Raw genomic sequence first — 16,665 nt, 5'->3', positions numbered from 1 at the left:
CTCTTGTCTCCTTTCATTTAAAATCTGTTACTTTTGTTGCAAATAGGTCAATTACATTTTATTTAGTATGGGGTACTGTTGTATAGTAAAGGGCCAATATACGCTTAAGAGTATATACTTTTGCTTACCATAAGCCTCTAAACAGGGTATTTGTTAAAATATATTGTCTTTCTCTTTCTCTTCAGTGTGTTGTATTTATCAATACATATTTGATTGCACATTCTCAGAACGCAGGATGAAGATAGAAATTAGTAGTGGCAGAAGGTTGGTAAAATAGATACATCCAGAAGTAAAGCAAAGGCAGGCGAAGAAGAAAGCTAAAGGAAAAGTAAGGAATAGAAAAGTAAAAGGAAGTAGTTTTCTAGTCCCTGTAACTCACATACATTCAAAGGTAAATGGTTTAGGGAATGGTTTAGAGATTTAAAAAAAAATCAACTGAAATATAAGATTATTGTGCTGTTTTTATAGATCGCAGCTGAAAACAATGATAAGATGTTTGGCTGATGAATAACTAATGACAGATTAAAAGAAACAATAATTTCTCTTTATCAGGATATTAAATGTGCACCTTGCTATGCCCATTGCTAAAGAGGCTTCTTGTATGTTAGCCCTATTTACTGAGCGCAACAGATTCAAAATCTGGTATAAGGTAAAGAGCACAAAGCAACTGTTTCCTCTCATAGGGCTCCTTTGCACCCTGCGCCTGCCAGTGTTGCCGAGTGCATGTATGGTGGTTATGTGCCCTTCTTCAGTCTTTCTTTCATATATACATAACTTGAATAAAGTTATAACATTACTCAGTGCTGTCCAACTTCTGTGGTACCGAGGGCTGGAATTTTTCCGACCTACGTGCTGGAGGGCCGATAATGGAAGCCAGTTTTGACCACTCCCCTTTTTGAAACCGCACCCACTTGAAACCACACCCGTGTTATCACATGACCATAACCATATTAATGGTTGTAGTACAGCAAAAACCTGCCATACTCTGCCTTCCCTACCCTGCCTGTGTGTGCCATACTTTGACTGTGTGTGCCATTCTTGGCTGGTTTGTGCCATACTTGGCCTGTGTGTGCCATACTCTGCCCTACCCTGCCTGTGTGTGCCATACTCTGCCTGCCCTACCCTGCCTGTGTGTGCCATACTCTGCTTGCCCTACCCTGCCTGTTTGCCATGCTCTGCCTGCCCTACCCTGCCTGTGTGTACCATACTCTGCCTGCCCTACCCTGCCTGTGTGTGCCATACTCTGCCTGCCCTACCCTGCCTGTGTGTGCCATACTCTGCCTGCCCTACCCTGCCTGTTTGCCATGCTCTGCCTGCCCTACCCTGCCTGTGTGTACCATACTCTGCCTGCCCTACCCTGCCTGTGTGTACCATACTCTGCCTGCCCTACCCTGCCTGTGTGTGCAATACTCTGCCTGCCCTACCATGCCTGTGTGTACCATACTCTGCCTGCCCTACCCTGCCTGTGTGTGCCATACTCTGCCTGCCCTACCCTGCCTGTGTGTGTATGGCACACACAGGCAGCATACAGTGACACAATGCTGGCACTGCTCCTACAGTCTGCACAATAACTATATATTAAAAAACTTTTTAATTGCAGTACCACCTCAGTATACTGTATGTTCTTTTTGTAGCGTGCAGGGTTTATTTGTGGGTTTCTACTGCTCCTGCTCTGAGGTGTGAACAGGGGAACAATGGGGGTGATTACAGCCTGAGCCTGAGGTGTGAGCACTGCAGGGGTAGAACAATGCAGAGATTAAAAGGTGTGAACAACACAGGGGATTATATTTTTAAACAATACATTACAGCCTGAATCTGAGGTGAGAACCATGCAGGGGGCCAGTTAATCACAGTACTGATACCATTTAAAGCTTACACAAGAGTAAGCCATCAAAGCAGCCAGACAGGTGGGGGGCCACACAGAGGGGGGTTGCGGGCCGCCACTTGGACAGCACTGACATAACTGAATATAGACAGTGCTGTACTCATTCAGAAAGCACAGGTCCTTGGCTAGATTGCTTCTGTCTTCTTGTCATCAGCACAGGTGCACATGCTGTGAAAGCACACAAGCCGCCATGATTTTTAGGGCAAATGGATCGTAGATCCGTTTCTCTTACCCTGTGTTTTTTCCATCAGGCTGAGAGAAGCAGCTCCTCTCCTTACGCTGCTCTGTGTTCCTGCATTGAAAACTACAGTATTGACTTCAGTGTAGAACACACTGGAACAAAATGTAGGTCCGGCAAAAATCACCTGCTGTTGCATTTTACAGATAGACCTACACTCCACTCCACTGAGTGTGCCTACACTGAGGTGGATACTGTAGATTTCAGTGCAGGTACACTGAGCAGCATAGGGAAGCGGATACACAGAGTTTACCAGAATACATCCACCTCCCTGTAACTGTTTTATCAGGATTCCGTTATGCAGGGGATTTATTTGTAATCTTATTATCTACCTCATAAGGACCAAACATAGAGTAGTTTCTGTTTCATTATTGACCATGTTTAACTCAAAAACCATAGATACTTTTTCAAGATTATTAGTATGTTCAGCACAAGCCCTATTAATTGCACTCATGTTGAACAAAGTATTCTGCCCCTTTAATAGTTTTTCTTAGTTAAAACGAAACACCGACACACATTTTATCTTCTTCTTGATAGTTCCTCTTCAGTTAAATTCAGATCTATTGACAATCTTATCACATATATATGGTTTAACTGCTCTCTTATCTGATTTGACTACGGGAGTTCATACAATTTTGGTTAACATTATATAAATAGCTTAAGGTTTGCTGGGCTGGTTCATTTGAATTAAGGTCCCTACTGGAAGCTTACTAATCAGGTTAGTTATCACTAAAAGCATTAGATTTGCAGAATGTTTCTTTAATTTCTTTCTAAAACAACTTCCGATAATTACAATGATCGTTGCTATTATTTTCATCTGTTGTTCTGATTCTTTACTCTTTTCAGTTTCTTCTAAATACATTTTTATTTTTAATGTGCTTATTTGTTTAATATATTTAATGTATTTTCTTGCAGAGAAGTACAAGTCATATAACATTAAATCAATTAAACTTATTTAAACATTTTTCTGGTAAAAAAAAAAAAAAACTATTCATGTAATCATTGTATTTATTGTAATACTAGGGCATATTTCAAAAACTATTTTTAAAAGAATTACTAATGCATGTTTTTTTATTTAATATAACAGAATTCTAAGATGTATCTGGACAAATTCTTTTTTCTTGTTTCCGCAATTGTAATATGTACCTCTGCTTCTCATTTTCTTGATCAAGAATGGAATGCTTGGAAGTCTAAATATGGTAAATAGCTTTTGTAATGGTGTATAAGCTAACTATGCATAATATATTTATATATCTAGTATAAATAAATTTAAAGCAACTGGACTTGTTTGGTAATCATTGAAGACGTTTCGTCACCTTTCTGGAGAGTTACATAGTGCCATTGTGATTGGATTAGTGGAAGAGTATATATGCTGAGGACTTCCCATACCAGTCAGTTGAACTGAAGAAGCTGCTCGGATGAGTAGTGAAACGTCTTCAATGATTACTAAACAAGTCCAGTTGCTTTAAATTTATTTATACTAGATATACCATGACCTGGATGAAAGAAAATCTTCATAGACATATATTTATATACTGTAGCACACACACAGAAATATATTTATAAACCTCCAGTAGTATTTTTATAGTGGTGATAGTTGTAACATTAAATTCTACAGCACCTATTAGGTGTTTAAAGGGTTCCTGCACCCAAAAAATGTTCTTGCATAATTAATCAAACTTAACTTCTTAATATACGTTCATTAACAGTTTTCAGTATTTCAGTAGTTTTAATGTTATTTATAAATGCATTTATATAAATGTGTAGAAATGTTATTTATAAGTGTAGGTTTGAAAGCAGGATTGTTTTCCCTTTCTGTTATCTGGTTCTGACTTAAAGGAGAAGGAAAGGTAAAAACTAAGTAAGCTTTATTAGAAAGGTCTATGTAATTACAGCCAGAAAATTAATTACACAGAAAAGCTGCACTGAGTCCTCTATCAAAAGAAACACAGGATGTCTTGTTTCTTTTTTTGTAAACATGCTGTCTGGGTCTGACTTCCTTTCTCAGAAAAATCCTTAATTCCTGTGGCCAGAGTCTGTGCAGTTGTCTCCTCTCTCCTGCTCCCCTTCACATAAGAATGCTAAGAACTCCCTCCCCCCTCCCTTAGGAATGTGTGATCTGAGCTATAACGGCTAGACTGCAAACAAGAAGCTATTTAAAATGGCAGCTGCTGTCTTAAGCAAATGGAGAAAGCTTCTAGGGATCTTTACTCTGGTATGGTAATGCTTTCTGCATAATAAGTATATTGTTCTAGGTGGCACTAATGTGCCGAACCTTTGGCAGTAAAATGCCAAAATGACTTTCCTTCTCCTTTAAAGCAATGATATTGGATTCAGTTCTTCTGCAAAGAATGTAAATTAGAGAGGGTCGAGAGAAGGGCAACTAAGCTGGTAAAGGGTATGGAAAGTCTCAGTTATGAAGAAAGACTGGCCAAGTTGGGTCTGTTTACACTGGAGAAGAGGCGCTTAAGAGGTGACATGATAACTATGTATAAATATATAACATAGTAACATAGTAAGTTGGGTTGAAAAAAGACGTACGTCCATCACGTTCAACCATAATGCCTATATATAACCTGCCTAACTACTAGTTGATCCAGAGGAAGGCAAAAAACCCCATCTGAAGCCTCTCTAATTTGCTGCAGAGGGGAAAAAATTCCTTCCTGACTCCAAGATGGCAATCGGACCAGTCCCTGGGGCAACTTGTACTAAGAGCTATCTCCCATACCCCTGTATTTCCTCACTTGCTAAAAAGCCATCCAGCCCCTTCTTAAAGCTATATAATGTATCAGCCAGCACAACTGATTCGGGGAGGGAATTCCAGAACTTCACAGCTCTCACAGTAAAAAATCCTTTCCGAATATTTAAACAGAAACCCCCTTCTTCTAAACGGAGTGGGTGCCCTCGTGTTCGTTGGAAGGACCTACTGGTAAATAAAACATTAGAAAGGTTATTATATGATCCCCTTATATATTTATACATAGTTATCATGTCACCTCTTAAGCGCCTCTTAAGTGTAAACAGACCCAACATGGCCAGCCTTTCTTCATAACTGACACTTTCCATACCCTTTACCAGCTTAGTTGCCCTTCTCTGGACCCTCTCTAACTCAATGTCCCGTTTGAGCACTGGAGACCAAAACTGAACAGCATATTCTAGATGGGGCCTTACCAGCGCTCTGTAAAGGGGAAGAATAACCCCGTCCTCCCGTGAATCTATACCCCTTTTAATACAGCTCAAAACCTTGTTTGCCCTTGCAGCTGCTGCCTGGCATTGCTTGCTACAGCCAAGTTTATTATCTACAAGGACTCCAAGGTCCTTCTCCATTATGGATTTGCCTAGTGCAGTCCCATTAAGGGTATACAGGGCTTGCATATTTTTACATCCCAGGTGCATGACCTTACATTTATCCACATTAAATCTCATCTGCCACTTAGCTGCCCAGATTGCCAGTTGGTCAAGATCCTGCTGCAGGGATGTCACATCCTGGATAGAATTGACTGGTCTGCAGAGTTTTGTGTCATCTGCAAACACTGATACATTACTCATAATACCCTCCCCTAAGTCATTTATGAACAAGTTAAACAAAAGTGGACCCAGTACAGAACCCTGAGGGACCCCACTGAGAACCTTACTCCAAGTAGAGAATGTGCCATTAACAACCACCCTCTGTACCCGATGCTGTAGCCAGTTTTCAATCCATGTGCAAACGACTTCACTAAGACCAATAGACCTTAGTTTAGAAAGCAGTCGTTTGTGGGGAACGGTATCAAATCCTTTTGCAAAATCCAAATAGATTATATCTACTGCATCCCCACTGTCCAGCTTCTCACTCACCTCATCATAAAAAGCAATTAAATTGGTCTGACATGACCTGTCCTTCATAAAGCCATGCTGATTACTGCTCATAATGGCATTCTCCACTACATAATTTTGTATGTGATCCCTTAACTTACAGGCCTATAATTGCCAGGCTGAGATCTTACTCCCTTTTTAAATATAGGAATAAGGGGATCATATAATAACCTCTCTAATGCCTTATTTACCAGTAGGTCCTTCCAACGGACACGAGGGCACCCACTCCGTTTAGAAGAAAGGAGGTTCCATTTAAATATTCAGAAATGTTTCTTTACTGTGAGATTTGTGAAGTTGTGGAATCAGTCGTACTGGCTGATACATTACATATCTTTAAGAAGGGCTGGATGGATTCTTAGCAAGTGAGGGAATACAGGGTTATGGGAGATAGCTCTTAGTACAAGCTGATCCAGGGACTGGTCCGATTGCCATCTTGGAGTCAGGAAGGAATTTTTTCCCCTCTGCAGCAAATTAGAGAGGCTTCAGATGGGGTTTTTTGCCTTCCTCTGGATCAACTAGAAGTTAGGCAGGTTATATATAGGGTTTGAACGTGATGGACGTATGTCTTTTTTCAACCTAACTTACTATGTTACTATGTAAATGGGGGACAGATACTGCGTTAAATAGTAATTAGATTTACAAATAAAAAAAAATTTGAAAATAATCAATGTATATTGGAAGGTTGCTTAGAATTAAATTTTCTTTTACTGTGCAAAAACAATTTCTAGGTGAATGTGTGAATGCCATGATCACAACACAAAGCTTTTTGAAGACATTTATACTGTGGATCTGTTCATCTGATAATGCAACAGATACATTTTTTTTAATTCCATGATAGGAAAAACATACATCAGTCATGAGAGGGAGTTTTTCCGGCGTAAAATTTGGGAAGACTCTTGGGAAAAGGTGCAGAAACATAATCAGTTAGCTGATCAAGGGCTCAAAAAATACAGATTGGAGATGAACCAATTTGCTGATAAAGTAAGTAGCTGAAGAAAAGATATAAACATCATTGGAACAAATTTAATTGACATAATTCAAATTCCTCTTTTTATGTTACAGAATAGCAGAATTATGTTAAAAAATGTTATCAGACTTCCATAGAATATATTTAGTTAATTCATCGAAAAAGAGAAAAGTGTTTGGAAAATGCTGCTGGCATTTTCTTGCATTGCAAAAGGGTTACCAGCATTATTGTAGGCTGAATTTGTAAAAGTGAAGTGCATTAAACATCATTTGTATTGCACAAGTATTACAGGTTATTTTGAAATCTACCATTCATGGAAAAAATAACTTCTTGTCCCAAAAATTATACATTTATTACCACATATGCAGAGTGCTAAGCCTCAACCCTGTGTTTGATGGGTTGGTGGAATGTAGTAGGGCTGAACTGTATTCCCCGCTATTAACATGGCCTTTCATTTCTCAGGTCAAGTTGATAACTTAGCTAAATAGAGGTTATGCTCTTAGATATCCCTAAGACATTTATAATTTATACAAAAGTGGTCCACTTAAAATATATAGTATGTATGCACCCAGATGCTGTCATAGCAGTGACACAGCCAAGCAAGTGGGGAATGATGCAACCTGGGTCTGAGCAAAAATTGATTTCTGCAAAATGCATTAAATGTAATGTTCCAGTGCCACCAATGAAGGACCTTTATCAAGGCAGGGGCTGGTAGTGTGCGGAATGGGTTCTATCAAAAAAAATATATATAGTTTTAATTTGCTCACAGTTATTAAAATGCAGCAAAGTGATTCTTTTGAGTGACCACAGTTTTCTTTTTGCGTGTGTCACCCTAAAATATGTATTAAAGGGAATGTCTACCTTTTGCAAAGTCCTACCAGTCTGGTAGGACTTTGTAAAATGAGGACATCCCCTTAAAGGACAGTTCAATTAACTATGACTAATTAACTATGTCTTGCATAAATAAACAATTGATTTTTTTCAGACTGCCCAGGATCATGTTTCTAGACCTTGCTTTCGTTCAACTCCAAAATCAGGAAGATTTGCCAGTGCTCCAGTTTACAGTTATGACAGAAATACTGAGCTTCCTAAAGAGGCTGACTGGAGAAAATCCAAATGTGTTACTCCTGTGAGAAACCAAGGAGAACTGTGTGGGTCATGCTGGGCATTTGCAGCTGTAAGAAGTAACTGCTTCTTTGCCTATTTGTTTATTGCATTTGTGAAGATCATTTTTGCCACTTTTTATCACTTTGAAAATACTTTCTTTTGTATTCTGTATTTTGTGGCATCCATTGCACTTTTATCTGATTTTTGTTCCTTTTGTTTCTTTTAAAAGATAAGCGTGCTTGAATCCCGTTATTGCATTAAGAAGAATAAGGTCATTTACTTCAGCGAGCAGCAGTTTGTAGACTGCGATGAGAAAAATGACGGCTGCTGTGGAGGGTGGCCAATAGACGCATTTGAACACGTAGCTGAAAATGGAATAATGAGAAGAAAAGATTATGAGTACACACAACAGGTACGGTTTATTTAAGTACTTCATTTTAATGGTTTTATAATAACTGTCTCATCTCAAAAAAAAATCTGATCCCCTAATTCAATTCGCACAGAGCCAGATGCAATTTAGTAAGAAAAACTTCACTGTTTACCACATGAAAACACTGTTAAAGTCTATGGTACTAAACTGGAAATAAATTAGGAGAAAAGTTTTTCCTTGTTGATTTAAATCTATGGACCAGATTCAGTTTGATGAGAAAAGCTTATGCGCTAATTAAATTACAGATTTTCCCATAGAACCAAATGCTCAGTCAGTAAAACGTATATTTCTGTTTGTCCTATGAAAACTCTATTGAAGTCTATAGAAAAAAACTGGAACTGAATTAGGAGAAAAGTTTTTTATCCTCAAAGTGAATCTCCCCTGCAAGTTTTTATGTGATGAACCATAAAATTATATTTTCTCATTGATTTGAATTTGGTCCTTTGTACCTTACAACTATATATATATATTGATTTCTTTTAAATAGTTCACTCTTATTCTATATTTATGATTATGCAGAAAAATGAATGTGGATATAACTCCAATAAAGCCGTCATGTTAAATGTAACAAAATTCTACACTTTACCTGAAGAACAAAACATGGCCATGTCTGTTGCACTAGAAGGACCTATCACTGTTGCTATTGGAGTATCTGAAGAATTACAGATGTACGAAAAAGGTAATTTTAACATCTATTGTATAAATCCAATTTCCAACAACTACAAGTTTGCCTCTAGGCCAAATGTGGCACATAATAAAACATTTTTGTGGTCCTACAGAAGCTACAGTGACCGTTAGTGCAAACATTTTGCAATCATTTTTAGATTATCATTGTGTGAGGTGACCAAGTATATCTTTAATAAAGCTGGGGTAAAAATGTGTTTTGGCAGTTTTCTGAATGCATGTTTGTAGCTGAACCTTCACTGATGTTTTGCAATTAAAACATTGGTACATGGCAGACTAAACTTTTCATTGCTCCCGCCATATGTTTTCTGTTTTTGTTCACAACTATTCTATGAGCATTTATTCCATAATTTCCTGTCCTTCCTCATTCTTTTATAAAGGCAAAGGTACAGACATACATTGCTGATAATTTGTGCCAGATTCAGTTCCATGGGAAATCATTATTTTATGGTTTATCATGTGAAAACTTGGGCCTCATTCAAATCCAGGAGAAAGAAAGGGTTTCTCCTAATTTAGATCCAGTTTTTCCCATAAACTTCATTATAGTTTTCATGTGATCTACAGTGAGATATGTTTTTCTCAGTGAATTGCATCTGGATCCATGGGAATCTGGAATTGAATTAGTAGATAAGCTTTTTTTCATCGAATTGAATCTGGCTGATTGCTTGCTAATTATGCAGTTGATTTTAGGAGACAAGGTAGAGTAAGAGTGGAAGTGATGTATAATATTGGAAGCAGAGCTAAGTGGAAAGTAAACAAGAGGTTTGGGGAAAGGAGAATAATTATGGGAGTGGTGAGAAGAGCAGAAAAAGTAATGATTAGATGATTCCCACAATATTTTCAAGAGAGTCCCTTGTATACTTCTCTCACATAAGTCATTCTATGGTGCCTGTTCCCTATGTAACTTTCACTTGGACTTGGACAGTGTCGTACTTTCACTCCCAGTCTCTAGCTAAATGGATATAATACCTGTTATTTCATTCACAGTTTTATCCTGTCACATTGAACCTTGTTACAAATCATATAATTGACTAAATAAGTGACTGTGTGCCTTATTGTACATTGAAATGCATGTAGTTTCAACAGTCCTCACATACAAGTCATATTGATAGTACTGGAATTTCCGCTTTTAGCATTACATGTATTTTCCTTGCTATTGACAAATTAATCTATGTCTTATTTTCATGCCACTGTAGTGTATGCTATTCAGTATATATATATATATATATATATATATATATATATATATATAAATATATATATATCATCAGAAAGATATTCAATCACTGTTTTATGTTTAATGATAACAGGGATATTTGATGGAGAATGTGCAGAAGAAGTCAACCATGCAGTAACTATTGTAGGATATGGGACTAAGGCAGCTGAAAATGAAGATGAAGAGGATGAAGATTACTGGATAATAAAGAATAGGTAAAAAATTAATTGTGGTGGAGATTTCACAATGTCCTTGTATATCGTAATACAATGGTTTATAGTATCCATGGATGTTACCTTTAGTTTGAAACTAGAACCACAGCATACTTTGTACCTGTATTAATATAATATGTATGTGTGGCATTTGCACAGTTCTTCCTATCATTATCTTTGGGGTGGGGGAATAACTGTTTCATTTGTGATGATGCTGCAGGTTCTATTTCAATGACAACTGGAGGGTTCCAGGCATTCCCCAATTTTAATGTCTGACTTCTTCCATTAACTCCTCCACTGCTGTTTGATTCTTCCCTGGCTGAATCAAATGTTAATGTAAACTGCAGCTCTGTAACTATAATATCTATATTCATATAAAACAATTCAGTTTTTGGGGTTATATTTAGGATTATACGTAGTTTATATGGATAAAAGAAACTATGTGGTTAAAACATAATAATATTATGTATATTGCAATTTTTATTGTTTCTTCTAGCTGGGGAAAAAACTGGGGAGAAAATGGCTATATAAGAATGAAGCGGAATAGTAATCAGTGCGATATAGCAACAAAAGCAGCTACTGTGGACTTCTAGGCCGGGATCAGCAAGATCACCTTATATTGCCTAATATGATTTTGCCAGCACAAACAACCCTCCGTTTATCTGAATATGCGTCAAAGCTTTGTTGTAACCTTTAATTAAAATTATTTCTAAAGCTTTTCTAAATAAAGTATAACATTCGTATATGGAACTGATATGGTGTACTGCGCACTTCGTGCCTGAAAATTGTATTCTGATTCTGTGCATTTTTTTTCCTTTTATGGTTTAACAGTTTCCTTTGGAGGTTGTTGCAACAATCCCTTACAGAGTTAAACAGGATGTAAGAGATGTGTATAATTCTTGATGAAAAGATTCCTATAAATGGCCTCTATACCTGAGGTAGAGAGAAATATCTGTGCTGAGATATTTCTGAACAAGATATAAAAAAAACAAAAAACCAAGATAAAGTTACTGTTCCACCCTGTGAGAGAAGATATAAAATCAATCTAACAATAAATACCAAAGTTTAACGCATACAGCAAGATTCAGTTTGATGAGAAAAAAATTCTCAGGGTTTATCATGGGAAAACTCAGGTATGAGATCCCTGATTCCTATTGCACTTTTTTTTCTCAGCAACTCTCCATTTTGGAATTTTGGCAGCTATCTGGTTGCTAAGTTTTAATTTACCCTTCAAACCAGGCAGTGGTTTGAAAAACAGACTGAAGTATGAAGATAATTTATATAATATAAAGGTAAGAATTAAAAAGTAACAATAAAAATACAATATTGATTCACAGAGCAGTTTTTGGTTGGCAGGGCAGTGACCCCCATTTGAAAGATGGTCAGAAAAACAAGTCAAATCATTCAAAAACAATACCAATTAAAAAGTTGCTAAGAATTGGCCATTCTATAATATACTAAGGGGCTGATTTACTAAGACACAAATTCGAATCCGAATTGGAAAAATTCAGATTGGAAAACGAACATTTTGCGACTTTTTCGTATTTTTTGCAATTTTTTTCGGCGACTTTACGACTTTTCAGAAATTATCGCGACGTTTTCGTTACCAATACGATTTGCGCGAAAAAACGCGAGTTTTTCGTAGCCATTCCGAAAGTTGCGCAAAATCTGGCGATTTTTTGTAGCGTTAAAACTTGTGCGAAAAGTCGTGATTTTGCGCAACTTTCGGAATGGCTACAAAAAACTTGCGTTTTTTCGCGCAAATCGTATTGGTAACGAAAAAGTCGCGACAATTTTCCGAAAAAAATCGCAAAATACCGATCATTACGAAAAAAAAACGCAATCGGACGCATTCGGCCCATTCGTGGGTTAGTAAATGTGCCCCCAAGGGTAATGTCCTTTTCGCATTTTCGGAAAACCAAAGCGTTGCTTAGGCCTCTCCACTGGCAATTCCCTTTGTTGCTGGTAGAAAGACATTTTGAAAAGATTAGTTGGCCGTGGTAGCAGAGATTTATCGCAGGCAAATAATCTCTCTGTGGGACATTACCCTAAGGGGCTGATTTACTTACCCATGAACGGGTCAAAATGAGTCCGATTGCGTTTTTTTCGTAATGATCGGTATTTTGCGATTTTTTCGTATGTTTTTACGATTTTTTCGGATTCTTTACGAATTTTTCGTTACCAATACAATTTTTGCGTAAAAACGCGAGTTTTTCGTATCCATTACGAAAGTTGCGTAAAAAGTTGCGCATTTTTCGTAGCGTTAAAACTTACGCGAAAAGTTGCGCATTTTTCGTAGCGTTAAAACTTACGCGAAACTTTGCACCTTTTAAGTTTTAACGCTACGAAAAATGCGCAACTTTTAACGCTACGAAAAATGCGCAACTTTTTACGCAACTTTCGTAATGGATACGAAAATCTCGCGTTTTTACACAAAAATCGTATTGGTAATGAAAAATTCGTAAAGAATCTGAAAAAATCGCAAAACATACGAAAAAGTCGCAAAATGTTCGTTTTCAAGTCAGAACTTTTCCAATTCGGGTCGGATTCGTGGGTTAGTAAATCAGCCCCTAAGACTGTGGCACACAGGGGGATTAGATTTTTTTCAAGTATGTGTTGGCCCTAGAGTGATGCAGCCTCCAGTTTTCAGGGAAAATGGCGGAAAATAACACAAGAAAAACAAAGCGAGTTAAATAACGCAAAGAACATCACGTCATAATTATGACGCGTGTCCTAATGAATCGTGCATTAAGTTGCAAAAAATAAGAAGCGATAAAATTTTTACCCATGCTATAAATAGTGCTTGTTTTAACGCACTTTAGTGAATCGGCCCCTTTGTCTTTTAAGTGACATTTTACATATACAACTGTCTTTAGCTCTTATCAGTTTGTCAGCCATTAAACTTAGTCCCACATCTACATGAGCCTTGGAATAAGGATTTTGCCAGAGTTTTTGCATTTCATATGTTGGTCATTTCACTTTAGGGGCATTTCCTAAAGAGTAATTTTAGTTTGCCTAGGAAAACCATGCATCAATTTCAGGACAAGCTGGGCTTTCTAAATTTTTATAAATTGTTGTGTAATTCCACTTCTGTAACAAGATTGGAAAAAAAATTGCTATATTATTATTTACATAATATAGGGATATATATCACAAAAATGTTTTATTTTATATATGGAAATACAACTGGTTTAGAAATCTGCATGTTTCATGAATGTGCCAATACCATATACAGGTATGGGATCCCTTATCCGGAAACCCATTATCCAGAAAGCTTCGAATTACAGAAAGCCTGTCTCCCATAGACTCCATTTTAATTATCAAATAATTCAGAATTTTACAATGGATTTCCTTTTTCTCTGTAGTAATAAAACAGTACCTTCTAATTAATCCCAACTAAGATATAAATAACCCTTATTGGATGCAAAACAATCCTGTTCAGTTTAATTAATGTTTTATTGATTTTTTAGTAGACTTAAGGTATGGAGATCCAAATTACAGAAAGATCAATAATCCAAAATACCCTTGGTCCCCAGCATCCTGGATAACAGGTCCTATACCTGTATATATAGTTTTATGGGGATTAGTAGGGTTCAGAAACTCAGTTCACTAAAAAAATTTCAAAGTACCAGCACAGAAATCAGCATCCTGTACCTCAGATTTCAAGGCCAAAAATGCTCTGTAAAACAGTAGGTTTACCTCAGAAAACCATATAGTTCTGGAAAGTAAATCCTAAATAGGTAAAAATGACTTTCTATTCCAAATTTGGGGTCTCTAAATGCCAGCATGGATTTTAACTAGGAGCATGAACACAGTGTCAGACTGGTGTATTTAGAGGTATAGAGGAGGCAATCCATTAAATTCTACTAGTAATGAGCGAATCTGTTACATGCAACTTTTTTTGAAGTGACCGTTTGGTTTTTGATGTCATTGCAATGTATTTGATGCTACATTAACTTTTTTGCCGCAATTGCAAATTTTTTTTTGCACCTAATTTTTGCGTCCCTTTTACAAAAAAAATATGAATTCTGAGTGCTGAATTTTGCTGCAAATCCATAACTGGCGAAAAATTTTCATTACTAAATTCTTAAGATGTTAAATCAGTTGACATGAAAGTCCAATAAAGCAGAATAATGAATCAATAAGCTTTCTGCAGTATTCTTCAACTGCTATTTTTATTGTGCAGTGGGGTTCGCACTTTTCTCAGTATCACACTGTGCAGCACAAGCTCTCTGGGATCAGCAGCCACACATACACTGTAAGCATGATAGCATAAGGAACTGATGGTCCTGCTGGCAAAAAAGCATTTATTCCTGAACTGCATTATAGGTATACATAATAAATAAGAACTTTTATTTCTAAATTAACATGTGTGATGGGATGATATTCTGTGAAATGAGCATTTGTGAAGTATAGGTTTAAAATAAAATCAGTGCTGAAATATAAGTTAATGAATGGGTACATTATGCTATTGTATATAAAAGGGAGTTAGCTGTGGCAGAGCATAGAGATATCTCTTTATAGCACAGCAAAACAAAGAACTGCTCTACCCAAGTCAGGGGGCTGTAGGGGGAAATCTGCATACACAGGATTTTCTTTCTCTCTCACCTAATTTACTCTCATTTACTCATGGGGGCTGATTTACTAACCCACGAACGGGTCGAAATGAGTCCGATTGCGTTTTTTTTGTAAAGATCGGTATTTTGCGATTTTTTCGTATTTTTTGCGATTTTTTCGGCGTCTTTACGAATTTTTCGTTACCAATACGATTTTTGCGTAAAAAGGCGAGTTTTTCGTAGCCATTACGAAAGTTGCGTAAAATCTTGCGATTTTTCGTAGCGTTAAAACTTGCGCAAAAAGTTGCGCTTTTTTCGTAGCGTTAAAACTTACGCGAAACTTCGCACCTTTTAAGTTTTAACGCTACGAAAAAGGCGCAACTTTTCGCGTAAGTTTTAACGCTATGGAAAAATCGCAAGATTTTACGCAGCTTTCGTAAAGGCTACGAAAAACTCGCGTTTTTACACAAAAATCGTATTGGTAACGAAAAATTCGTAAAGACGCCGAAAAAATCGCAAAACAAACGAAAAAGTCGCAAAATGTTCGTTTTCAAGTCGGAACTTTTCCAATTCGGGTCGGATTCGTGGGTTAGTAAATCAGCCCCATGGAAGTGCACATTTTCTGATATCATGTCAAGTCAATTTTCTGATATCAAGGGGCAGATTTATTAATATGTGAGTTTAATACATAAAAACTCGCCCACGTTCTATTCATTCCTATGGGGTTTTTAGAAGCCTATTTATCAAATAATGAGTTTCACCCATTGATAAATATGCTTCTAAAAATCCCATGGAAATGAATAGAATGTGGGTGAGTTTTTATGAATTAAGCTCTAAACACACATTTTGATAAATCTGCCCCAAAGTCTTATTATTCATTAGGGTTAATGCCTAACCCACTTTACTATATCATGTGTTAAATAGATAACATAATTGTAATTCCTCCAAAGTGATAAGAAGGGGAACATACTATCGAAACGTCATTTAGCTTAGTGAAAGATTTTAATATAACATTTAATCTGATTAAAAAACAGAATCCTTTTTATGACCACAAAGTCCAAGATAATGTGTGTCTATAACAAAGCAAGACTGGGTGAATGCAGACAAACAAAATGAAAAAGCCATATTTTACAGAAATTGTCCACCATTCACACCAGCCCACATCTAAGTAGAGTTCACAATTTACTATTACTTTCAAATGATGAACACCAGCATCAGTTTCACTGGGGTCGTTATGTTCTGTATGTGGTAGAAAACCTACACACACACAGAGAACATGCAAAGTCTTTGAAATTCACACCAAAATCAGAATTAAACTCAGGATTCCAACACTGAAAAGCTGCAGTGCTAACCTCTGAGACATCTGTGCTCAGTCCTCCAGTCAATATTCATGCATTTTATAAAGATACACGTGCTAGGGCACTATAGGACATGCTTTTGTCTTCATATTCTGGCTGCACTCTGCACCATGTTCTGGACTGGAAGCAATTTATTTTTTTAAAGATAAAATATATG

General features: G+C 36.9%; 1 protein-coding gene across 2 annotated transcripts; it reads left to right on the top strand.

Annotated features, from left to right (window-relative positions):
* The first annotated feature begins 2,791 nt into the window (after positions 1-2,791).
* On the top strand, positions 2,792-11,348 carry LOC100496172 (ervatamin-C). 2 transcript variants are annotated; one of them, XM_002938879.3, is made up of 8 exons: positions 2,792-2,841; positions 3,211-3,322; positions 6,817-6,959; positions 7,931-8,122; positions 8,282-8,464; positions 9,002-9,161; positions 10,477-10,597; positions 11,091-11,348. In XM_002938879.3, exons 2-8 carry the CDS (start codon positions 3,220-3,222, stop codon positions 11,185-11,187), a joined length of 999 nt encoding a protein of 332 aa, XP_002938925.2. In that variant the 5' UTR covers positions 2,792-2,841; positions 3,211-3,219; the 3' UTR covers positions 11,188-11,348. The 2 variants fall into 2 exon arrangements, with proteins under 2 accessions (XP_002938925.2, XP_031755006.1); XM_031899146.1 differs by lacking the exon at positions 3,211-3,322 and having other exon boundaries at positions 2,815-2,841.
* Positions 11,349-16,665: the final 5,317 nt, after the last annotated feature.

Source organism: Xenopus tropicalis, chromosome 3 (genome assembly GCF_000004195.4).
Source record: "Xenopus tropicalis strain Nigerian chromosome 3, UCB_Xtro_10.0, whole genome shotgun sequence".
Taxonomy (NCBI): Eukaryota; Metazoa; Chordata; class Amphibia; order Anura; family Pipidae; genus Xenopus; species Xenopus tropicalis.
This window is presented reverse-complemented; position numbering and strand designations above follow the sequence as displayed.